This window comes from Physeter macrocephalus, chromosome 19, assembly GCF_002837175.3.
Source record: "Physeter macrocephalus isolate SW-GA chromosome 19, ASM283717v5, whole genome shotgun sequence".
NCBI lineage: Eukaryota > Metazoa > Chordata > Mammalia > Artiodactyla > Physeteridae > Physeter > Physeter macrocephalus.
This window is the reverse complement of record NC_041232.1, coordinates 48,962,545-48,987,378: the sequence shown is the minus strand read 5'-3', so window position 1 is coordinate 48,987,378 and position 24,834 is coordinate 48,962,545. Positions and strand designations below refer to the sequence as shown.

Below are 24,834 nucleotides of genomic sequence, written 5' to 3'. Positions count from 1 at the left end.
CGCCTGCAAGGGTCACCCGCCAGGCCTTGGCTACACCCACTCTGAACAAGCAGAACCAGCATGCCCACTGAGGCACACTCGACCACTGGTCAAGGGAACATCCACGATCACCCTTCGTGATGCTTCACCGTCTCCTTCATTTGTTCTTCAGTGGTCTGTCATCCGCTTGTTACCTCTGGGGCCAGGAGCATCCCACCCCATTCCTTAAAAGAAGTGATGCAGGCTCTGTTCTGCAGAGCAGTCTCATATCAGGTCGTTAGCCCAAATCACCACCATCTTACCTCCAACCTCAGGACCCAGATTTAAAGGTCACAGCTCCATGGGGGGCCCAGACCACCCAGGGTAGAGGGAGCTAGTGGCCCCCCAGGCCCCACTCACATCGCTCTGCCTGGTACCCAGGCCGCGAGCAACCACGGACTGTGTCTCTCCAGCTTCACGCAAGACCTCACAGAACTGACAGTCCTCCTGGAAACACTCTTTAAATGACATTCTACCCACTTTCACAGCTTTGTTACTTTCTATTTACTTTCACATTCTATTTATTGCCTTTTATTCTTCTTTCTGAGAAAATACCAAAGAAATTCATTTCTGAAGCAAAAGAATTAAACTTAAATACACGTCAGTTCCTCAGCCTTCCCAGTGGCTCTTTTGGGTTCCTGGACCCAATACCAACGTGTGTGTGTGTGTGTGTGTGTGTGTGTGTGTGTGTGTGTGTGTGTGTGTGTGTGTTCCCCACACCAGGAGCAATCCTCAGCCCCCCAGCTGGGTGTCCTACAATTCACCTCAATGCTGACACTATCTACCTGGCTCAGTAGTTGTCCTACAAGTGGTCCCACAAGACTGTCCCCACCCCCCTTCAGAGGCCAATCCCAGGTCCAGGTTGTCACCCATGCTTCTGATCAACCAGCAATAGATCAGAGGTTCCAATGAACCCCTCCTTGGGTTTGATTAATTTGCTAGAGCAGCTCACAGAACTTAGAGAAACATTTTACTCACTAGGTCACCAGTTCATTATAGAAGGATGTAACTCAGGAAGAGCCACATGGAAAAGATGCACAGGGCAAAGTAAAGAGAAAGGGCAAGGATCTTCCATGCCCTCTTCACGCCTGCCACTCTCCCTGAATCTCCATGGGTTCACCAACCCAGAAGTTCTCTGAACCCCATCCTTTTGGGGTTTTTAATGGAGGCTTCATTATATGGTCATGACTGATTAGATCACTGCCCACTGGGGATTCATTTAACCTCTGGCCCCTCTTATCTCCCTAAAGGTCAGGAGGTAAATCGGAACGTTCCAACCCTCTAATCACATGGTTGGCTCCACTGGCAACCAGCCCCCATCCCTAGATGGGGGTCCAAAGGTCACCTTGTTAATATAACAAAAAACATCTTTGTTGCTCTCATCACTTAGGAAATTCCAAGGGCTTTAAGAGCTCTGTGCCAGAAACAGGATGAAGACCAAATACACATTTCTTAATACAAGCCACAATATCACAAGAGGCTTTATTTACTCAACAAATATTTGATTGAGGTTAGCTTCTGTAGGCTGGACACGAAACAGTCCACCTTCAATACTCAAGAGGTAGCCTCTACCTGGCACAGAATCCCTACCTCACAGATCTTCCCAGATAAGAACCAGATCTCCAAACCAGGAACAGGAGGACTCATGGCTTCCAGCCCAGAACACTTCTGTTCCTTTTGGGCAGCTCCTAAAGCCAGAGGAACCATTTCCAGGGACTTCCCAACACGAAGCCCAAAAACGAGAGGCCATGTGTCCAGTGGGTCAGGATGTAGCCTAGAAGGGATCCAGAAGCTCCAACTCCATCTCCAGGAGTCGGCAGCCCAGCTCAGAAGGGATTTTAACTGCATTACTAAACGTGGTCAGCTCTTGAAGGGTGAAATCCATTTCTCTTGGCTGTTTCCTTTTCCTTAAGACAATCTGTGAAGACTGGAAGACCATCCTTTGAAGTCTGGTGAAACTTCACTTAGGGAAAATGTTATATTAGATGTTTCGGCAGCCTTTCTCAGACTTTTCAAACCAGAAAGTTGCACTGGTTATCTGCAATCACCTATCTAGAAAAGGGCTAAAGACTATATAAAATGGCCTAAAAAGAGAAGCAGCAGGCCAGGGCAAAGACCACCAGTCAGGAAATCAAGAGCGTCAAGCCTTAGTCCCTGCACCTCCCAAGCACGTGGCCTTGAGAAAATGCCCACCTTTCTCAGCCCCTCCCGAGGCTCAGGAGGGGTAGTGAGGGTCCGTGAAACGTGGGTGAGAAAGGAAAAACTGCAAAGGTGTCGTTCAGTGAACGTGGTTCACGTGACCTTTTTTAAATGGCTGAGATAAACAATCTACGGTTTAGGGTTAGGGTTAGTTCTTCTTAAACTAATCATCTCTGTAGCATTTTACAACTTTTGAAATACTGGTAGCTACATTATCTAATTTTAAGATTGTTATTAAGTTGACCATTGAATCTAAAGTGGAGCCTTTCTAAAAGACTAGGAAATGACTGAAGTGTTAAATGCACACCTAGCACTATACTTCGTCCCACAAAGACTCCCCTACATTCTTATAAAGTGGACCCCCTTCCTGCCCACACCATCACAGTGCAGTTACTAGGATACAGATAAATCATATCACCTCTGGGTATAATTAACAACAGAATTTGTTCTTTTCAGTGATGCTAACAAGATTTCAATTATACTAACCTTAATTTTCTCCTTTGCCATTTTGTCGCTATTACTTTATTATGTGAACTGAAGATCAACAGCACTTTAACAAATTCTCCAACACCTTTTTTTCTCCTTTGAATTAAATCTTCAACTGGCTGCAAGTTTTGCTGAACTACTAATGCTTTCCATGTGTTTTTTTCCAAGTTAAAATACTTCCCATTAGGTATTTCTAACACAACAGAAATTGGTAAAATGCCCAAAGAATCCGCCTCCCCAAAAATCTGTTTTCTCCAAGTCTCTCAGAAAGACCTAAAAAGTTCATGAGTGTACACCCAATCCTTGGAGAATCTCCGTGTAGCAGGACACTTGCAAGCCATCCATCCTACTTTTCAGCTCCCAAGCCCTCTGGATATCAATGTCTCTAGTAATGAGACAAAGCATTTGTTTCCTGACATACACTTTTACTGATCCGTGATAAGAATGGGGCTGTCTCTTCATGGGGATCGTCACAAGCACAGGGAGCCAGGCACAAGAGTTTGCATTGCACCCCACATGCAGGGCAGACCTGTGAGTGGAAAGCATTATAGGAAAGACACTGTTTTTTAAAATAATTAATTAATTAATTAATTTTGGGCTACGTTGGGTCTTCGTTGCTGCACACGGGCTTCCTCTAGTTGCAGCGAGCTGGGGCTATTCTTCGTTGTGGTGCGTGAGCTTCTCATCGTGGTGGCTTCTCTTGTTGCAGAGCATGGGCTCTAGGCATGTGGGTTTCAGTAGCTGTGGCACATGGGCTCAGTAGTTGTGGTTCGCGGGCTCTAGAGCGCAGGTTCAGTAGTTGTGGCTCACCAGCTTAGTTGCTCCATGGCATTTGGGATCTTCCCAGACCAGGGATCGAACCATGTCCCCTGCATTGGTAGGCAGATTCTTAACCACTGCACCACCAGGGAAGTCCCAGGACACTCTTGAAGAAATCGAAAGCACGGTGGTTTCTTTACCAGGGGTTGTTTTCCAGATAAAATTAAGGTTCTGCTGGACAGCAACTTTGGAGTCTAACTGCCAGCACATGGTTTGAACTTGTCTTACAACATCTGCTACAGGTGTCTCCACCAATACGACTACTACATTCTCCAGTGTCAATTTTTTTGTTGGCTAGAATTTCACTAGGAAAATGCAAAGCAAACACAATGATAACGGTTCCAAGGCAACATTCAAATTCTATCATTCAACATCTAGAGACCCTTAGAGAGGAGAGGTAACAAAGTCCTATAGGGGCAATGAATAAATCATTTAAATAAGGTAAAAATCTTGGGTCAGGGGTGGAGAGCACAAACACGAAATAAACCTGCCAAAAGGGACCCTGATACACCTGCTTTTCTTGCCTGTGCAACTCACATTTGCTCATGTCCATATTCCCTTTCTTGATGCCTCTTAATTTCCGTAGCTGACCGAGTTTCCAGCTGTACCTGGAAGGTTCTCGTGCTCTTTCATACGTTTGTGTCTCCTTTTCTTTATTCACCCCCATATTTATGTTTACCTGCATGTCTGCAGATGGTAGAGCAATTCTTTAAATTCATTCTCTAGCTGTTGTTTAATTTTTGGCAACAAATCCTTCCTGATCTATCAATCTACTCTATAGCATTTGTGACAGATACGTTGTTTGACAAGCTAGTGGTATGTTTTACATCCTTCCCATATCCTTTCTTCCTTTTTTGACGGGGAGAGGGCACATCTGTCAATCACTGTTTGACCGTAAGGCACCTTAGAGGAGCCACCCCTACACACAGAGTGGGGAGAGGCTGACAAGCCGACCTCCCCCAGCCCAGACCCAACGGCCTTCTAGACACATGGACATCCTGTGGGGTCTGTCATCTGGGAGCTGAGACAGATTAATAGGAAACAGAAGATAAGAAGTGTTTAATCTGATTAATCCAGAGAGCTTGTTTTTACCTAGAGTGCAGAACTCTGGGCAAAAATGGGTCACAGACTTGCTGGGCTATGAAAGGGAGGAGGTTTTTTTAAAAAATACAGGCACCAGTCTCCTTCTGCAAAGGGAGACTCAGGATTTCAAACCCAAGCCCGTCTTGTGCCAAGACCACCGCCAGCCACTTAGGGCTCCACAGAAAGACAGCAGGAATGGGAGTGGGCTCCAGGGTTTATGGAGAATCACTGGATCCCTACATCAAAGGACAGAAAACAGGAAATGTGACCCACTGCACCTAAACCCACTAGCGAAGAGTTTGGTCAGGACACTGTGAGTTTGGCCACTGTGACATCCACAAACAGGGCAGGAGGGAACCCCACCTCTAACCCAAGGCTGCAGAGGCAGGACAAGAACAGAACCGGCTTCCTGTGGGACAGAGTTGGCAAGAAGACCAGGTCCAAGACCCAGAGTCAGAGGAAGATGGGCAGGGGTCCCAAGAGAGGAAGGAATTACTCTAGAGGTGTCTCCTGGTCATAGAACAGACTGTTCTACTCTGTTCCTGCAGATACCCAGTGGACAGTGGGGGCCCTGCCCCCTCGGACAACAGGGAACCAGCAGCACCTGTGCGGGCCTCCACCCCAGCACCCAGACGGGCTGGTCATCCAAGCTAATGCGTGTCACTGCACAGGCCATGGTGCCTCAGCATCCATGGTACCAGGGGCTCCTCGTCTTTATTAGCTAATATAGAAGCACCACCCGGGTGCTACTAGGCCCAAGAGCGTCAAAAAAGGCATTCTGATGCTACCAGAAGGCCTAGTTTTCATAGGAGCCCCAAACAGTCCAAATCAAGAAGCAGTAAGGACCACATGGGAATCCAGGTAACACTCAGCAACTCGCCTGAGGGGTGAGGGTAACATGGGAAAGAGTAGCTGGAGGGGAGCCTCCCTGCAAGGCCTGGAGGGCCCAGGCTCACACTGAGCAGAGAGGGAAAAACAGTCAGTCAGAAAGCTCAGTAAGGTGGAGCGGACGGAGGAGCCCTGCTCGTACTCACAGGCATAAGAAGAAAGGCAAAACCTGAGAAAGGGATTGGGGAACAAGGTGGGTTGGTGGCAGGGCTCAGGGATCACGGCTCCATTCCCCACCCTCTGCATGCAGAAGCCCAGGGCTCTCTACACCATAGCTAGAGGGGGTTCTGACACTGGACAGAATCTGTACCTCACCAGGAGCCCCTGAGCTGCTGTCCGCACCACACACACTCACACATCACCTCCATCACCGCCAGTGAAAGCCGGCACTGAGACAGGGTCCTTCCCTATTAGACTCCACATAGCTTCAGGATCCTTCTCAACACTGTGCCCAGGGAGCCACCTTCTCTACGTTGGCTGGCACATGAGCTGAATCCCCCCAGTCACTCTTGTACTAGAAGGTTCTGGAAGAAATGCTCCACTGTTTGTCATTCGGTTCTTTGCTGTGACGGAGTAGTGCAAAGCACATAGCTGCACGACTTTGCCTGCGAGAGGAAAACGCTTTGGAAATGATATACTGATGCCTCGCTCTGTTGATGTTTCTGTTGCTGGAAAATGACTACATTTCTGATCAGTGGATGAAGCAGTCTTCTCCTACGTGGTTTTCTTTCCTTTAAAAATGTCTTTATCACTGTGATTTGACCTTTAACGAGAGATGAGACTCATCTCGTGGAGAGCTTAATCCCTTCGGCCACCTCGCCAGCTTCTGCCGAGCTCACCTCTGTCTTACGGGCAGACCTCGTCATCTCAGAGGTTTGGGGGAAATGCCTCTAAAAAGTCTAACGACCCTTTGCACTGGGCTGTTCTTCCTGACTACAGGCACCAATGACACTTGGGAATCTTCAGCCAATTTTTTATCCTTTTGTTTAACTCAATGCTGGATACTTGAAAGCGCCAGTGTTATGAGTCCCAGAGAATCAATCAACAGGGTTTATTTTCTTGATGAGAAGACAGGGTTTGCTTCAGAAAACTGAAGCACAGAGGTTTTAAGCCGAACAAAATGCCTTTGAAGTCAGCTGGTAGAAAACACTCAGATATTAACTTTAGGATTCTAATGACTTCAAACCTTATTATTTTTTTAAATTCTCAATTCCATTCCTTACTCCACAATTCTTCCACTCCTTTTCTCTTCATTGTGAGACTTAGTCATCAGAGCCAGTTGGCCCTCTGAACATTTTTCTGGTGTCTGGCAACAGTATCACTTGCTAGGACCAAAAAATTTATTTTCTCTAGCTAACCTCATTAAATGCAGACTTCACATGCCGGTCATAGATTTTTTAATTTATATCTGTTAAGTTCATGCCCACAATATGACCATTGTTCCTTTGAGGCACTGAAGCTAGATTAAGAAGGCAAGGTATGCATTGTTTGCTACCTTATGTTACATCAAGTGGTCATACTAGGGACTTCCCTGGTGACGCAGTGGTTAAGAATCCGCCTGCCAATGCAGGGGACACGGGTTCGATCCCTGGTCCGGGAAGATTCCACATGCTGCAGAGCAACTAAGCCCATGTGCCACAACTACTGAGCCTGCGCTCTAGAGACCGTGAACCACAACCACTGAGCCCATATGCCACAACTACTAAAGCCCGTGCGCCCTAGAGCCCAGGTGCCACAACCACTGAGCCCGAGTGCTGCAACTACTGAAGTCCGCGTACCTAGAGCCCGTGCTCCACAAGAGAAGCCACCGCAATGAGAAGCCCGCGCACCGCAACAAAGAGTAGCCCCCACTCGCCGCAACTCAAGAAAGCCCACACGCAGCAACGAAGACCCAACACAGCCAAAAAATTTTTTAAAAAAGAAAAAAAATCAGGTTTAAAAAAAAAGGTAGTCATACTAAAAATGTGCAAAGTAATACAGTGGAGAGGAGCACAGAGGTACAGAAAGCTTGGGGCCTCTCTCGGTACCAAAATCTCATTCCAGCTTCCTACTATCAGCAAAGACCTGTCTCGGCTGCTTGCTGGGACCATCAAAGCAGTGCCCCGTGGCCTTCATTTCTCATGAGGTTTGCCTGGTTGCTAACCACGAAGGCTCCACTCCACTCTCATCCCAATGGGTACAGAGTTCCAAAGTTAACACTGGAGAATTCCAAAGGCATGTCTCCTCCAATTCATCAACACGCAGTTCTGGATTCTAAGCATTCTATACTTAATTAAAACAGGGACAAAGGAGAAGAGACAAAAAAAAAAAAAAAAAAAAAAAAGGGCTTCCCTGGTGGCGCAGTGGTTGCGCGTCCGCCTGCCGATGCAGGGGAACCGGGTTCGTGCCCCGGTCTGGGAGGATCCCACATGCCGCGGAGCAGCTGGGCCCGTGAGCCATGGCCGCTGGGCTTGCGCATGTGGAGCCTGTGCTCCGCAAGGAAGAGGCCACAACAGAGGGAGGCCTGCATACCACAAAAAAAAAAAAAAAAAAAAAAAAAAAAAAAGGAGAAGAGAATATAGGCTGAAGAAAACATTATTTTGGAGAAATTTACTTGATAGCATTTTAAGCCCATGAGCCTAAGGTGATCCTGGATCCTTCTGGTCCAATCGTGCAGTGGGAAGGTAGGACTTTGGGGGAGCTGTGTATGGTGCTGGGCCTAAGACAGCAGTCACTGTCCCATGCCTATAATCACTCAATCATTTCTTAGATGGTAAAGAGGGGAAATATCTTGAAAGGAAACAAGGACCCAACCAACTGATGTGAAAAAGGTTTTCTCCCCCCGTCATGCTTTCCTTTGCCATTTCAGCTGAAGATTGTTCCCGGTTTGGTTTTTTTTTTTTTTTTTTAATCCCAGAGAAATCTCATCTAATATTGCCATTTGGAAAGGGAAAAAATATGTCACAATGGGGGCTGGTACATCACACATATGATACATACATTCCTTTGTCTACACATAAACCAAAGGATAATATTTAATGCTATTATAATAAATCTATTCCAGATCTTGCCAATAACAGGAAATGGAAGGGGAAAGAGGGTTTTTTAATACAAAGGAAGAACTTTGCCTTCTTGGGCATCGATGTTAATTCACACAGTCAAATCCTCTCATCCAACACACTCAGGCCTGAGGTAATTAATGGTGAAAACTGATTAAAGCAGAAATCTTTTTAAAATGACACATACACACCTTAAGACTTTAACTTGCAGCCATGGTGACTGACCGTCCTGTTTCTCTGGGATGAGACACAGTTGGTTGCCAGGCACGCAGCACAGGAGATGCATCTTCACGTCATTTGGGGCATGACCTTTCTTTGAATAAAGGTCTAATGGGACTCCCCGTGGACCTTCCTTCATGAACCGCTCACATAATATAGTCTATGATTCCCAATCTCAGTGTCTTTGAACTCAAGCAAGAACTTACAAAGACTAGAATCCTTCTGGATTTTTACAACATTCCCCCACCTTTTGTACTTATCACAACCCACTCATGTTGACAGAAATGCTTTTGTAGTAACTAATTGTGAATCTTTTCCAATCTACTCACAGCAGTGACTTTGTATACCTGTATTTAATCAGTTTATAAAACGTTCACATCCCATTTCATTAAATTACATAATTCCAATAGTAAGTGCAACTGCCATAAGCAGGTTTGAGAACAAACACGCTGATCCTGTCAGCACCCGGTTTAACCCTTCAAACAGGAAGACCTGGGAGTCCTGAGAGACAGTGGGCTGGACTGGCTGCTGGGGCTCAGGTGCCATGGAGATGAGATGTGTGTTTACATGCATGACATGGGACTACAGAACAATACACCCGTTAATGCGGTGAGTCAATAACGTGGAAGCTGGTTAGAAAAATCCTGTACTTGAAACGTTTTAAGTGTATACTGCAAAAGAATGAATTTTGTTAAAAGGTAGTTAGCTCAGTAGGATTTTGATCTAGCCAGTTTTAGTGTAAATCTGCTTTCCACAGCCTTACTCTTCCTGGGAAATACCAATTCATACTCATGTCCCAAATCTCAACTGGTTATCAGCTATATTTCAACCAATATTCAGCATTGGTTGTATTCAGCACATAGTATGTGCCTGGATTGGTCCTAGATCCAGGATGAGGGTCAGAAGGGAATTTACCCAAAGTCATAGGTCACAGGCTTTTTCTTTAGGCAGACGAATTATACACATAAAAAAATTTGAAAAATATAAAGCAAGTAATAAAGAAAGCATATTTTGGTGCATATTTTAAGGTCATTCAGTGCTACAGGCAGTTGAGGAGCAGGGTCAGTAATGAAGGTCCTACAGATCTCGTTTTGTCTCCAACAAGATCATAAACCCTCCTGACGCCCTGACCCTCCAGCCCCTGAGGTTTACATGTCGGCTACACAATTACTTGCCAACCACAGAGTCAGACAAACACTGTCCCTCGGGACACCTGCAGCCTCACCCACTTCACACCAAATGAAGTAAAATTACACAGCTTCCCCTCCACATCCAGCTGTTCCCTCACCCCATCCCTGGGTCTCCAACAGGAAAGCAGGGAGAAAGAAGAGGAACCAGAAACGATTCCCTCCACTCCACCCATGCATACCACACTCCAGGTGTAGACTGGGCCTCGACAGGATGATTGATGCTCTGCTAATTACAGGCCTGAATTAAGACCACAACATATATTAAATAAACACAAAATGACTCAGATATGGAAAACTTCTATGCATAAAATGAAATTTAGTTCCTTTCTTTTTCCTTTTTATATCACATACTTGCCTCAACTTGGCCCAGTGCCAGGAGGACACCTTCCCATGGAGACTGTCTACTTAGCATAAATTACTGCTTTTGTTGCCATTCAGCCCACGTGTATAATGGGGAAAGCAATGGGTCCGGGAAAATTAATGGCTGCAGGAATGGGCGTCAGTGGGGTTTCCCGTGTGACCGCAGGCAAGCCATCTGAACCACAAATACGTCCGCTCAACACCATATTGCTCTGCATCCACGTGTGCCCTGTCCTGCACTGACCTGAGACTTCCCTTCAATCTCCTGAGACCACAGCCTGGAGCTTCAGGCCCCACTTCCCCACAGGGAGCTGCAGAGAGCCACCAGAAGGCACATAAAGGTCACTTCAGATTGGGATTGACATGTATACACTGATGTATATAAAATGGATGACTAATAAGAACCTGTTGTATAAAAAAATAAATTTAAAAAAAAAAGGTCACTTCAACTGGCTGGAGGTTCACACTGTCACAGCCCCAGGAAGAACCCCATCTCTCCCAGCATTGCCAAAAAGAACCTCATCACCGATGTGTCTGTCTTACCTCGAGCTCTGTTCACAAACCAAACAACAAAGGCAGCCAGAATGAAACAGGGCCTCAAAAACTTGCCAGAAATTGCTTCCCTAAAAGCTCTAACAATATATGACAGGGGCTAACCCCAGCATAGATAGCATAATAGTGAATATTGCATTTTATTCCCGTAAGTGGCATTAATCATCATGTTTAATCACTGAGGGCAGATGACAAGCATCCCCTTCGGCAGATGTCACTCACCGATGCAGGCATGGACCCTCACGGACAGCTGTGTCCTTAGGATGATGCTGTGCTTCTTGCCCCGCCTAATGGAGACAGGAGACAAAACATTCATGGGCATCAGAGGAGTCAACAAGGTGACCCTACCTGCTGTCAATCAACTTGACGGTTTGTTTCGGACACCCACACTTGGAAGAGGCTCTAGATAAGCAGGAACCTACGCAGAACAGCAATCTACCCTGAAAGGCTGTGACGTCACAGGGCTTTACGGGAAATAAAATAATGAAGTCTGACTCTGTTGGACTGGCACACACATTTCACTGCCAAACCCGGTCCACTCCACAGAGTTCCATGTACTCATGCCTGACCATGTTGGGAAATTTTTAAAATCTGTGCCCATGAAGTGAAATCCCTGGAATGTAACAGCACAAATCTGCTTGATCATTCCCATGGCTATTTTTACATGTTTTTGCATATCGGGAAAGGACACACATAGTGGGGTAATCAGAAAGAGCTGTTTTGCTGTATATCAATTCAAGACATAGCTTTTCCCTGAAGACAGGAGTCCAGCAAAGGGGGCGTGTAGGCTATTTGTCATCAGAATGTCAAGGTACACCACACCTTGTCTCATCTTTGCTTCCTTTCACTTCATTTCTTACAAAGGAAGGAAAAGGATGGCCCCCTCCCCAGTTCTCCTCCCAGGAGGGCTCAGCCCGCTTTTACAGAGAAGGACCGAAGCCCAGAGCAGATGAGAGAAGACAAATGGGGAGAACATGAGTCCTGGCTACCTAGGGTAGCAAAGGCTTTGAGGTTTGGAGAAAGGCGGAAGCCAGCGGACAAAGGTAAAATGGAGCCAGGAACCAGAACAGGAGCGGGTAACCAACTCAGTGTCTGAGTTCCCTCCCCATCAGGGCTTCATGTATACCAGTCTCGCAGTACTTTCCCGCTTCCTGGTTTTGTGGCTGTGCTGGAGGAGAAAAGGACAGAAATCTTACCAGGGCACACTTAATATTGTGATATGAAGTCACAGGAATTATATGATAGTACTGAAACAATCATATTTTTTATTCTTGAGACCAAATAAGAGGGGAAAGTATGGTTTAAAAAAATTTTTTTTGATTCTTTTAAAGTAGAAAAGAAAACCACTTGCATGGTCCTACAAAAACATGCAGCAGCCTTCAACCCGGCAGCTCCTGGTGGGCAGAGAATCTGCATTCACAGTCCCTTCAAATGCCGCCAAGACCCTCCTTTTTAGTTAAGCTATGTGCAAGGTACTAGCCTCGAGTTTACACAAATACACAACACTCGACCCATCTTCAGAAGACAAGTTTGAGATTCCTATAATCACAGGCTTCTTCAAAACTTTCTTCCTCACACAGAAAAAATCTTTTTCTCTCTTGACAGTCCTTTACAGGTGAGCTTTCCCATTTTGTAATTTTCTAGTTGTGGCCTTCTCTTTTCTGTCTAGAGAAGTTCCTTTAGCATTTGTTGTAAAGCTGGTTTGGTGGCGCTGAATTCTTTAAGCTTTTGCTTGTCTCTAAAGCTTTTGACTTCTCCATCAAATCTGAATGAGAACGCTGCTGGGTAGAGTATTCTTGGTTGTAGGTTTTTCCCTCTCATCACTTTAAATATATTGTGCCACTCCCTTCTGGCCTGCAGAGCTTCTGCTGAAAAGTCAGCTGATAACCTTATGGGGATTCCCTTGTGTGTTATTTGTTGCTTTTCCCTTGTTGCTTTTAATATTTTCTCCTTACCTTTAATTTTTGTCAATTTGATTATTATGTGTCTCAGCATGTTCCTCCTTGGGTTAATCCTGTATGGGAATCTCTGTGCCTCCAGGAGTTGGGTTACTGTTTCCTTTCCCATGTTAGGGAAGTTTTCAGCTATTATCTCTTCAAATATTTTCTCAGGCCCTTTGTCTCTCTCTTCTTCTTCTGGGACCCCTAATGTGAATGTTGGTGCATTTGATGTTGTCCCAGAGGTCTCTTAAACTGTCCTCATTTCTTTTCATTCTTTATTCTGTTCTGTGGCAGTGACTTCCACCACTCTGTCTTCCAGCTCAATGATTCATTCTTCTGCCTCATTTATTCTTTTTCTTGTGGGGGGGGGGCTCATTTATTCTGCTATTGATTCCTTCTTGTGTACTTTTCATTTCAGTTATTGTATTCCTCAACTCTATTTGGTTGTTCTTTATATTTTCTAACTCTTTGTTAAAATCTTCTTGTAACTTCTCGCTCTGGGCATCCATTCTCTTCCCGAGTTCTTGGATCATCTTTATGATCATTACTCTGAACTCTTTCTCAGGTAGACTGCCTATCTCCACTTCACTTAGTTGTTCTTCTGGGGTTTTATCTTGTTCCTTCATCTGGAACATATTCCTTTGCCATCTCATTTTGATTAAATTTCTCTAGACAGTCCTGATGTTGACATTCCTTCAATTCTTGTGATCATACAAGGAAGAAAGTTCCCATTAGTGCACTGAACTGAGCTGCTGAACAGCCTTTTGTGTGAATTCCCAGGAAAGGTATTCTGGGGTAGGGGCAGCAGCCACCAGGCTTGCAGCCTCACCCAGAGCTGAGCCAGGGGCTCAGCTGGGAGCAGAAACCAGTGAACCCCTGATGATGGCCAGACCCTAACTATTAGAAACAGCAAACCCAAAGTTCTTTAATCTGGAAGATTTTTTTTGTAACTCATGTTATCAGCAGTTATGAATCAAAAATAAATACCAAATGGACAGTAGACAAAATACATGCTTTAGATGCCCAGAGGGGAAGAAGCACAGGATGGCAGGAGAAAATATTTCAGAATACCTCAAAAGTTCTAGAGAAGTTCAGAAGGGCCCATTGATAGCCCCCACTTTTATCTTCAAACAACTGCAAAGTTGCATTTTGAGGAAGTGCTTCAGTTTTCCCACAGAATTCTCCAGTCGCATGGTCACAAGGGATCCAGGCACCTGCATGAGAACTAGGACAGTGTTTCTGAGGAAGCCATCAGCACAGCACTCTGGAGGTATCATCTTTTCTGCATTTTTCAGTGCTTGTACATTGAGAAACCAGGCAATCAGACTGGTTAAGTTAAACCCTAATAGAACTTAAGAGAGCATAGAACAAAAAAGGCCTATTTTTAAGTAGTTTTATCACTTATAATTCCTCTGCTTCAATATATTCACCTCCTTCCCTGTCTGTCCCTGTACACAAAATCCTACAATGAAAGAAACCTGAGTGGAATTGGGGACCAAAGGCTGTGGAAGTCCCTCAACAGGGGATGAGGGTCCAAAGTCCAGGAGTCCCTGGCAAAGGAGGGGGCCTTCCAAAGCAGAGACCAGGGAGTGGTGAGTGCAGCCAGGTCCACAGAAGTTGTCCTTCATCTCCCCCTGCAACCCCTACTTTCTCTCATCTTTGACACAGGTACCACTGTTGTGCCCACTTTGCAGATGAGGGAAGCAAAGCTTGCAGTAATGACATAACCTGCATAAAGTCACATAGCTGATGGAAACAGACCAGGGCTGAAAGCAGAGTGTCTGACTCCACCATCACCCGCACCATCCTGCCTTTTGCTGTGTAAGTGCCTCACTATATCACCTTCTCCAGCACTTTCTAAGGATAAAAAGTGTCCCAGGTTTTTTAAGGAACTGATTTGACCTCAATACTAAAATCTAACAAAAAAGGACACAAAAAATTAAGATGAAAATATCTAAGAAAATGTTAGCAAACCAAAATAAGAAATATGTGAATATAATAAAATAGGACCAAATAAGGTTTATTCTAAGAATTCAAGAATTACAAGATGTCCATATTTTATTTATCTATATCAAATATCAATGTATAGACGACACCCATCATAAGGTCCTTTAAATTTGATAGCTTCCCTCCCTCCACCACAATATTTTGTAATTGGGTAATGCTGATTGTTATGTATTTCTTTTATATATGCCATCTTGCTGCTATTATGTATTCTAAAAATCTTTTTGGCTGATTCTCTTGGCTTCTTTCAGGGAAATAATCATTTCAAACGTTTTAAAATAATCACTTTATCCCCACTTTTCTAGTAAATATGCCCTTCTCTTCTGTTTCCTGGCTAAAACTTTCAGAGGAAAATTAAATAATCATGGATATACTTTCCCCTGCCCCCAGTGGGATACTATGTCAGTCTGGGTTCAGAAAATAATAATCATAATAGTTGTTAACATTTATGGAATGCTTACCATGTGCCAGATGAGGTTCTAAGTACTTTATAAAGATTTAGTCTTCAGAAAACTCCTATGAAGTAGGTAATATTATTGCCATTTTTAAAGTAAGGAAATTGAGGCCCAGAAGAGTTATGCGACGTAGCTGAAGTCACACAGAAAGTGACAGAGCTCGGACCCAACCGAGGCAGTCTGACCCCAGAGCCTGTACGCCTAGCACCTCCCTGAAGCTGCCTCCCAGATGGGTGTTCCTTCGTCCATTCCCTCATTCCACACATATTCACTGGTGACTAGCTGGACTCTATGTTAGATCCACAAAGGATCGTCTGCCTCAAGACAGCAATCCAGAAATCCTGCCTGCTAGCCTGCCGGGCAGATTTTGGACTGAAGACTGCAACATCAATTCTCACCTGAATTTCCAGCCTGCTGGCCCACTCTACAGATTTCAGATTTGCCAGCCCCCAAAATGGTGTGAGCCAGTTACTTGAAATAAGTCTCTCTAGGGAGACTAGATGGATTAGATAGATTAAACTAGATTAGACTAGATGGATAAGACATATCTTATTGGTTGTATTTCTCTGAAGAACCCTAATACAAACATTGATATTTGCCTTCATGGAGCGTCCATGTTCTAAAACTGAAACCAGCGGGAGGCTGTCAATGTGTGTTCACCATAAGCACTTTAATGGTCCTTTTCTCCCCGATATTGGCTTGCTGTATCAGTATCATAGCAGCCTCTCCTTCCAAGTCTGCCTGTTTGCAGCAGAGTGAAATGGGGGTGCATCAGTTACTAGAATCTGGTGACCCAGAGGCAGAGGCAGTTTAGTTTGACCTAAAGCTCCCCAGGGAGATTCAGATTCCATTCCTATCAGCACAGCCACTGCCAGAAAAATATCACAGGCCTCAGAGACTAGCCACAGCCAACCGGCTGCCCATACCCGAGGTCAATGCTACCCAAGTGATGAGAGAACTAAAATAGATGCTCAATTCAAGGAAACTCCAGCCGAGGCACACATGCCAGGGACTTGATGGCACTATCGCTGAAGGAACTTCCTGAAACTTCCCGGTTTCTCAGAATACCTGAGCTTCTCCTGCAATAATGTCTACGGCCTTGGGCAAAAGATCTGGTGTAACCAAATACCACAGAACCAAGTCTGTTGGTTCTGAACCCGTGTGTTTCAGTCCTGTCCCTGTCTCGCAAGAAAATATTTTTATAAAAATAACATATAAAGTCTTTGTAATGTAAGAACAAGTGCTTACATTATTTTATTGAGTGGCATGGAGCCAAAGGCTTGAAGACTTTTTCTTGCAATCAACAGCAGAATCGATGCCCCCAAATATTCCTCCACTCAAATAAGAACTAAAGTATGATTTCAGTCAAGAGTAGAAAACATACATTGGACAATGCAGCAGAAGCAGAGATTAGGGCCCCCCCAGCAGCTGCCCCAGGATAAGCTTCCTCTTAGTAAGCTTCTGAAACTGTGAGACTCAGCCCATGCTCTGTCTGAGGAATGAAGAGGATTTGGACCAGTCATCAGCTAGTAAAAGGAGAGTACTAGTGAAGATTAATTTGCTCAGAAGCTCAAAGTCCAAGAGAGCTAGTTGCCACTACATTTGTCTCCAGATGCATTCTGGTCTCCCTTAGGAGATGGTAGTGGTGAAAAGCTAAACTCTGAAGCCAGCTATGTGATCCTGGACAAGTTACTTAGCCTCTGTGAGCCTCAGCTTCCTTGTCTGCAACATAGGATAATATTATGCTTGTGGTGTCATATCTAAGAAACGAAGACTTACTCCTATTTTCTTCTAAGAGTTTTACAGTTTTAGCTTTTCCCCCTCAGGTCTCTCCTAGTGGGAATGAAGCCTCTGTTCAACCCATTCACAACTCACAGCTCCTACGCTATCCTGCTGTCTCTCCTCCTCAGCCCCACATTCTCCCCTTGACCTATCTCCACCTGCCTCCACCCGACTACTCTTCTGCTTCCTCTCTCCCCAGGGACACTGCAAATCTCCTCCTTACTACACCCCTGGCCTTGCCTGCGTACTGTCACAACTTGATTTCTCCATGGCATAGTGTTCTTAACTGTCCCTTATTTGAAATTTTCTCTTTGCTGAGGCAGACATTGCCAGTTACCCACCCGATATGCATTTCTCCCTTTTGTCTTATAAAGAGAACCTGATTTTGTTGGGGGTGACAATGTACCCACCTAAAACTATATTTTCCAGTCTCCCCGCCTACCAAGAGTGGCCACATGACACAGTTCTCTTCAGTGAACTGCAGATGGAAATTGCTGGTGGAGGTTCTGGAAAAACTCTCTAAAGGGGGCAGACCCAGCTGGCACCAACATTTGTTCTTCACTCTTCCCATGTAAGGCCAGGGACCTCATACCCTTAGTAATAAAGGTAGAGGGTTGGCTGGACACAAGCCCAAAATTCATGGTCTAATCATGGACCTAAGTTCTGGGCAACGGCATGTGACTGAAAGCTATGTGCACACAGAATGGACATTCACCCCCTATGTCCACTTCCTTCTTCCTGGCAGCTGGGATGCAGATGAGAAGGGAAAAGGTAAAGCAATCACTCTAGACACAGAGATGGAATTCTCATTTTCAGGACAGTATGGCTGCTCTGCCAGTCCAAGGAAAGTTGTCTATATTTCGACTCTTACACAACAAAGAAAATTTTACCTTTTTATTTAAACTCCACAATTTGGAATCCATCGGTTACATCAGAGAAAACTATACCCTAACCAACACATGACTTCCTGCCCTGACGAGATGCTGGAGGGAGAGCAGCCATTACTGTAACTATGATGAAGCATGAAAGATGAAAGCTACATCATCAGGATGGCAGAGTAGAAAGGTAAAAGAAGGCTGGGTTCCTAAGAGCATCTTGTAATCAACATATTGTCTTCAAAATGGCCTAATTATCTACCTCTTTTTTTAAATAGACTTCATTTTTTCAGAGAAGTTTTAGGTTTTCAACTCCCTTCCTCCAAGAGGTCACCCCCAGTCTCTCTGGTCCTTGATGTTTCTCACCTGAGTGCCAGGCCAATATTTCTCACCTGGCCACCTTGCACCTTGAGCGTGGCTTGACATAACCTCAGAATAACATGTATAAACCTCTTCTCCCCCTCCCCAAACTGCCCCCCATTAACCTCATTACTTCTCTAAGTAGTCCACCGTCCACACACTATCCACCTAATGGCATGTGTCCATTTTATCCTCCTGTTTCTCTCTGCTCAACTAGTATCACATCTCCAGATTCCCCCAATGGTCCAGGCCCCAGTCCACCCGCCTTCCTCAGCCACCAGGTTCAGACCCATTAGGTCACTCCCTTTCCCCATCACAGTGGGCCACACTGACTGCAGCCTCCCTGTTCAAGGTTCTGTCCCCTCACTCCGCTCTCCCTGTTACTGGAGGAGTTCTGTGAGGGCTCCTTCTTTGCAGGCCAGTCCTGTTCTGACTCCTACCCATACCATAAAGCCAAGCATCCACGTGGGCTCCACCACTCCTACTTGACTACATCTTTGTCCTGTCATACAATCTGGCATTTGAAGGAACTTAGAGCCACACCAATTCCACTGTCCACTCAGCACGGAAGCTCATCTGTCTTGTCTGAGCATTCCTAAGCGGCTTTCCCCCAGGGTATTTGAAGGCACTGGCCTAGCACTGACCCAGAGCAGGTGTGCAGGGGCCTCTGGGCTGCTCTGCTCAGCTCAGCACTGAACCACCCCCCTGCCCCCCAGGGCACCTTTTGTCTGAAAAGAGCCAGTTCTCTCATCCACCGTGACCGGAGCAGGGCTTGGTGGTCGGCGTTGTGAGCCTTGCACCGAGAAGATGGGAGACCCTTAATCCTTCGATGATTTGCCAAAAGAGCCTCAGACAACAACACACCTGCGCTCTCAGCTGCAGATAATCACTTACGAGGAAAAGTGGGGGGAAACCCTTCCCTGCGTCCCATCCACACCCTAACCAGAATCTCTCTTTTGTCCAGGTTTTTTGTTTGTTGTTCGGTTTGGTTTTTTGAGTTCAGTTGGTTTTTAGATTTAGGTTTGAAATGTATTTTAGGTGATTTCCCATTCTACCAGGTCGAGATGCAGAGGAAACCCAGACAGAGATGTGACTGGATGAGGTTAACTTTTGTATCAGACAGTAAGAAGGGAAAACGACTTCTTATTCCTTCAAACTTGACATCTGGAATGTAGAGAACTCTTTGAGAATCTGATGAAAGGCTCTGAAACCCCTCTCCACCCCAAAACCCTGCATACCCACAAACTGCAGAAATCTCAGGGGTTCTTGCCCCCCGACACACACACACATGGATCCTCGGTGCTCGTGAGTTGCAGGCTGAGAAGTTAGGTGTCTAAGAATCAAACCAGAGCTCTCCCCAAACCCTTTCATCTCTCCAAGCACATCCACTGCAAGGCTGGCGGGGTCAGGGCCCACCTGCCCCTGTGAATGGGCTTCCTCACAGCCCTTGCCACGTCCAGGCTTCACATCCTTCATCTCTGAGCCACAAGCCTCCCACTGTGGCTCCACCCACCCCACTCCACAGGTTTTCATCTGACTTTCCCCACCTCTACATAACGCACTGGGGACAGAAATGGGGGGGGCGGGGGGAGGAAAATCAGAGATAAGCACTGTCTCAGCGCTGACCCTCTAGCACAGGCCCGAGGGGAGTCAAGCCGAGAAACAGGTGAGCGCCCTGAGGTACTCCAGGTTAGGTGCACCTGGGGATGCGTACACCCCGTCCAAACAACCACACTGGCCCTCACAGCATCCCCGAAGGCCCATGCTTCTCAGGCCCACTCTGAGCCCTACCACACCCCAACCTACTATCCTTGCTACCTTTGCGAAGCCCCACTCTGTCGCCTTCAGGGCTAACCTCTAACCCCACTTCTCTGTGACAGTTCCCTGTGCGCCGGTTTCCTTTCAGAGGCTGTGAGGGTGGGACTAAGCAAAAAGGTCAGGGGTGGGGGGTTGGGGAGGTAGAATCTGGCCCAGCTCTGCCCTGTGGGTAAGTCTCCAACCTCGGTTTTCTCAACTAAAACCATGAGATCTCCCAGTGATGGACCTGCATAGACCCCATCCCAGGTCTAAAATCTGGTGATTCCCATTTCAGTGTATCATCTCAAATTCTGACCGTAATTATAGTAAGAGCTACTAGTTTGGGGTTTGTATTACATGCCGGGAACCAGCTTAATGTTTTAGATGCATTTTATCTATTTACATTTAGATAAAAGCATCACATTTTACCTTGCAACAACCCAAGGAGGCCGTATTATGATTATATTACCCCACTTACAAGGAAACTGAGGTTTGGAGAGGTGAAGTAACATCCCCATGGCCACACAGCCGTAAGACTAACTGCAAAGCCCATGTCCCTAACCACTGTGCAGTGCTGCTCTCTGCTATGCTCTGCTTGGGCAACAGAGACCCTGTTGGGATCCCTGCTCATACAAGGAGGGAAATGGGATTGGTTAATATTGTCCTCATTTTATAAATAAATTTTATAAACTCCCATCAGAGGTAAAGTGGCTTGCCCCATGTCCCACAATGGCAGGGTCAGGAATAATAACCCAGGGGCTTTGGCTTCCGCTGTACCCTGCTGTGCTCGCTAACTTCGCTGGCTTTGGAAGGCAATAAACAGACCTGGCTCTACTTTGCTAGCATAATAATTGCTTTGTCCTTCTCCTTTGGAAGGTCTTTCTCCTCTTCTCCAACTAGCTATAGTCTGAGTGATCAATTCTAAACAAGGGGTAAGTTAAATTTTAGTCTGGCGTAAAAGAGCAGCGTATTGGACAAGAACAAAGAAACCAACTCCTCCACAAGGAAACCTGACTCGGAACACACTGTACCAACACCACCACCATCTCCATACAGCCTGCCACTCATGAGCAGGTATTTTCCTATAATTCACACAAAAACATCAAGAGAAAGAATGGTTTCATTTGCCCTTTTCATTCCTCTACAGGGCAATTCTTAACTAGGAAGAAATTATATTTTAACTCCCATTCGAGGGAGACACGAGTTCTCAAGCACACAGACTTTGCCAAGTGCCACGCTTCTAGGAGAGGACCTAGGAGGGACACTCAGTGCAAGTGACATGGCAGATGTGCCCAGACACATGTCACCTGTGCAGGAAACCTCCATCTGCAGGCTGCTTCCAGCCAGCTCCCAGTAACTTGTCATGTGCCACCAGTGCTCAGTGCCGGTAAATGACCTGGGGATTGCTAGGGTGACCCGGCAATGCCGGGACAGCACCATCCTGGCATGTCTTCTGCAACGCAGGCCAGGGACGGGGGATCTCCCCACCAGAGATCAGTAGAGGTAGATTCTTCACATTCTTCCAGACACAGAAGAATATCACCCTGAGTTCGTTCCAGAGGACAAAGGGTGGGTCCCACAAATGAAGACTGTTTCAAAGTCTGGGGTGAGTTTAGGACACAGCAGTCAAATGTGCGGCTACCCGACATCGTTTGGGTCACCTTCCCCTGTTTGCAGTTTCCCACATCATGAGTCCTGCCTTCTCATCTTGCCATAATTCGTTTCCCCAGCATCCCGTGCTCTTGGAATGTGGTGCAGAAATATGGTCAAGGCTGCATCTGTCAGATGAACCCATGGCCAGGTGATAGTTCAGAAGGGAACAAAGTGAGAAGGAATGTCCCAGGATCTACACAGGGGAGCTTGCAGCGGGCTCCCTGGCTCTTCAGGAACGGCTGCAAAGGGACTTCCAGCATCTGGACACTGGAGTTGACAGTGCGAGCTGTAGCGTCAGGGCCAGGTGACGGAGCAACGCTGCAGTGGGTGCTGCTCCAGCTAGAGCCAGCGTGTTAGCCTGGAACTGAGGATGTCCTTGCAGGAACCAACCGTATGTCCCCACCAGTACAAATGTACATCTTCAGGAGAACCTGAAATGCCATTTCCCAGAAACTCCTGGGATGGAGGAGGATCACAGACTTGGGAACCAGTCACATCTGTGTTCAAACGCGGCTCCACCATCTACCGGCTCTGCCTCCCTGGACATGTGATTTAACTCCTGGCCCTCAGTAGCTTCAAATGAAAACTGGAGATGATAAAATCCAATTCCATGTTTGTGATATTAACAGAATGAACTATTAAATAAACACCGTGAAATAAGGTGCCTAACACAGTGGGTGGCATAGCAGGTGCTCCATAAAGCTTTATCTTCTTCCACTCTTAACTCTTGATATTGTTATCTAATACATGAATACTTTTTTCCTAAGCTGCCATATCCAAACCAGTCAAGTTTTGATAAGAAAGACAAAATATCAAACAGGTCATGTCTTCAAGCACAACACCACTAGAGACATTTTTCAAATTGGCAGTGATCTGCTCATAACACTCCTGGGATCTGTTTGATCAATGAGACATGAAGTCATCCCATTAGACTGTCATCCAGCCTGAATGCTGACATGTTAAATAAAAGGATGTCATTGTCAAATACTTTGTAAAAACTACAGCAATGGATTTCCTCAAATCTATCAGTCTTATGATGTCAATTTTTTAAATGATGATGAGTAGAATCTGATGTGACTTAATAATGATACGCTTCACGTGTGTACAGCCTATGGCAGTTTCCAGGGTCTTTTGTGGCCCTTGGAACCACTCAGGAGATAAGAAGGGCATCCTCAGAGAACCTGCCCGGTTCCTACCAAGGACCCTGGTCTTGGCGCTCAAGTTCATGTCATTCAGGAATACATTCTGGGATCCTGCCATTCACCTGGCCACCAGTGCTCACTAAGTGCCTATAACATGCTGAGAAAACACTAGGCTGGATATTCAGACAGGCCCAGTTCTGACCTAGCAGAGTTTTAGTAGCAGAAAAGAGGGACAATTAAGGGAGAAAAGACCGTAAGTTGTGATGGGTGTTAAAGCAGGGGAAACTCAGGAAGGCATCGGTACACACTGGTGTCAGGTAGGAAACAAACACTAAGAAGCTTCCCATTTTTCCTCATTTTTTTGAGCCATTCATGAAAAATCAGCACTCTCAGATAATATTCATCTGACTGTAATATACTTTTAAGTCAGGCAAGGTAGCTTCAAAACAAATTTGGGGGAGGTCCTTGGACACCGATAAAAATGGCTGGGCATTATTTGGAAAGGAACAAGGAGCCTCTGAAGGTGTCTAAGGAGGAAGGCGATAAAATCAGAGATAAACTTGGCTCTAGATGAATGAGGAATAGAAAGAAAGGTGGGGGGGGCCATCCAAACAGTATTTCAATAATCTAGTAAATATATAATAGTATCTTACAAATATTAATGTCTTGGTTTGGGCAAATTTGCCATGGTTATGTAATATGTTAACATTATGGGAAGCTGGGTAAAGTGTATTTGGGAAATATCAGTGTTTTATTTTCAGCTCTTCTGGAAGTTAAAAATCATTTCAACATGAAAAGTTTAAAAAATCTGGAAAAGGATAAAACAATTACTAGAAAAACTAATCTAATAAATAGGGGAATGGCTAATTGTATGACAATATTCCTACCAAAAGTGGTTTCGCTTTCTGTACACATCTCTGATTTTTTATGTGGACTGCTTTATTCAGACTCAAAGCAATCAGAAATATTAAGCAATCCTATATGTAAGCTAAAAGTAACTTGATGTTAATTAACATAATTAAGAATTATTTTCTCCACAGTAGTGAGTTCAAAAGATGATACAGTATAAAATGATCTGCAGAGGCATCTGCCAAGAAAACTTAATATCCAGTAATTTATCGTTAAAAACAATATATAAAACAGCTGTCAATCCACTAAAATCTGTGAAGTACTAATTTAAGTATATTTGGTTTTAAAAAAAAAGACTATTAAATATCATGTGCTTAATTAAACTACACCAGAAATTTTCCTACTCCTGAGTAGCCTTATCAAGAAGAGCTACTCAAATTCAAAAGGGTCTGCTGTTACTACTGGTGAATCACTTGCATCTCCCTTCTTTCTGTGTGACTGTGAGTGAAGACAAGGTCAAAGCTATGGTGGTTTCTCCAAGATATTTTAAGGCCTCAATGAACCCCCATTTCATGGAAAGTTGGGACCAGCTGGGAGGGACAGTTGTCGCTCTTACCCAGCGTCATCCTGGAAGCCTTCTAACTCGTCCCGTTGCTCGGCCAGGGTGGCCTCCAAGTCCAGGTAGGTGCCGTTGTGGGAGAGCTGCAGCGTGCAGTCATCCAGCTGCAAGAGAAAGAGTCTGTTATGCCCAGCTGGCTCCTGGGATGGGGATCTGTACAGGGAAATCACTTCATGTTGCCCTCATGTGTTTTTTAAAATCCAGCATTATTCTGAAATTTGGATCCTAACTGGAAGAAGTAGCATGTTCGTACAAATAAATTGGAAGCAAACTGCACAACAGGTAGACAGAAATGGCACCTACTAAGGGACTGATATTGACAGGGCGCCCAATATGTGGACAGGGAAGAGAAGCACCAGGCACTGGGCTAATGCCACTTTCCACTCTGAGGGGCCCAGGGGAAGCCATGGATTTGGGCAGTGGAAACCAAGATGCCGATGGGACCACTGATTGAGAGACACAGAGTTTAAAAGGCAAATCTGGTGGAGAAAACATGCTGTTTCCTT

General features: G+C 45.4%; 1 protein-coding gene across 14 annotated transcripts in view; it reads right to left on the bottom strand.

Moving 5' to 3' along the window:
• The window catches only part of FHOD3 (formin homology 2 domain containing 3), a 546,814-nt gene that overhangs the window by 461,337 nt on the left and 60,643 nt on the right, over positions 1-24,834 (bottom strand). For all 14 annotated transcript variants that reach the window (XM_055080580.1, XM_055080572.1, XM_055080570.1 and 11 more), the window contains exons 2-3: positions 24,326-24,432; positions 11,075-11,139 (exon numbers count right to left, since the gene is read on the bottom strand). Coding sequence is in view for 13 of the 14 variants with exons in the window: in XM_055080572.1 (XP_054936547.1) it covers positions 11,075-11,139; positions 24,326-24,432 (172 nt within the window). In the remaining variant the exon portion in view is untranslated. The remainder of the gene's footprint in view (positions 1-11,074; positions 11,140-24,325; positions 24,433-24,834) is intronic.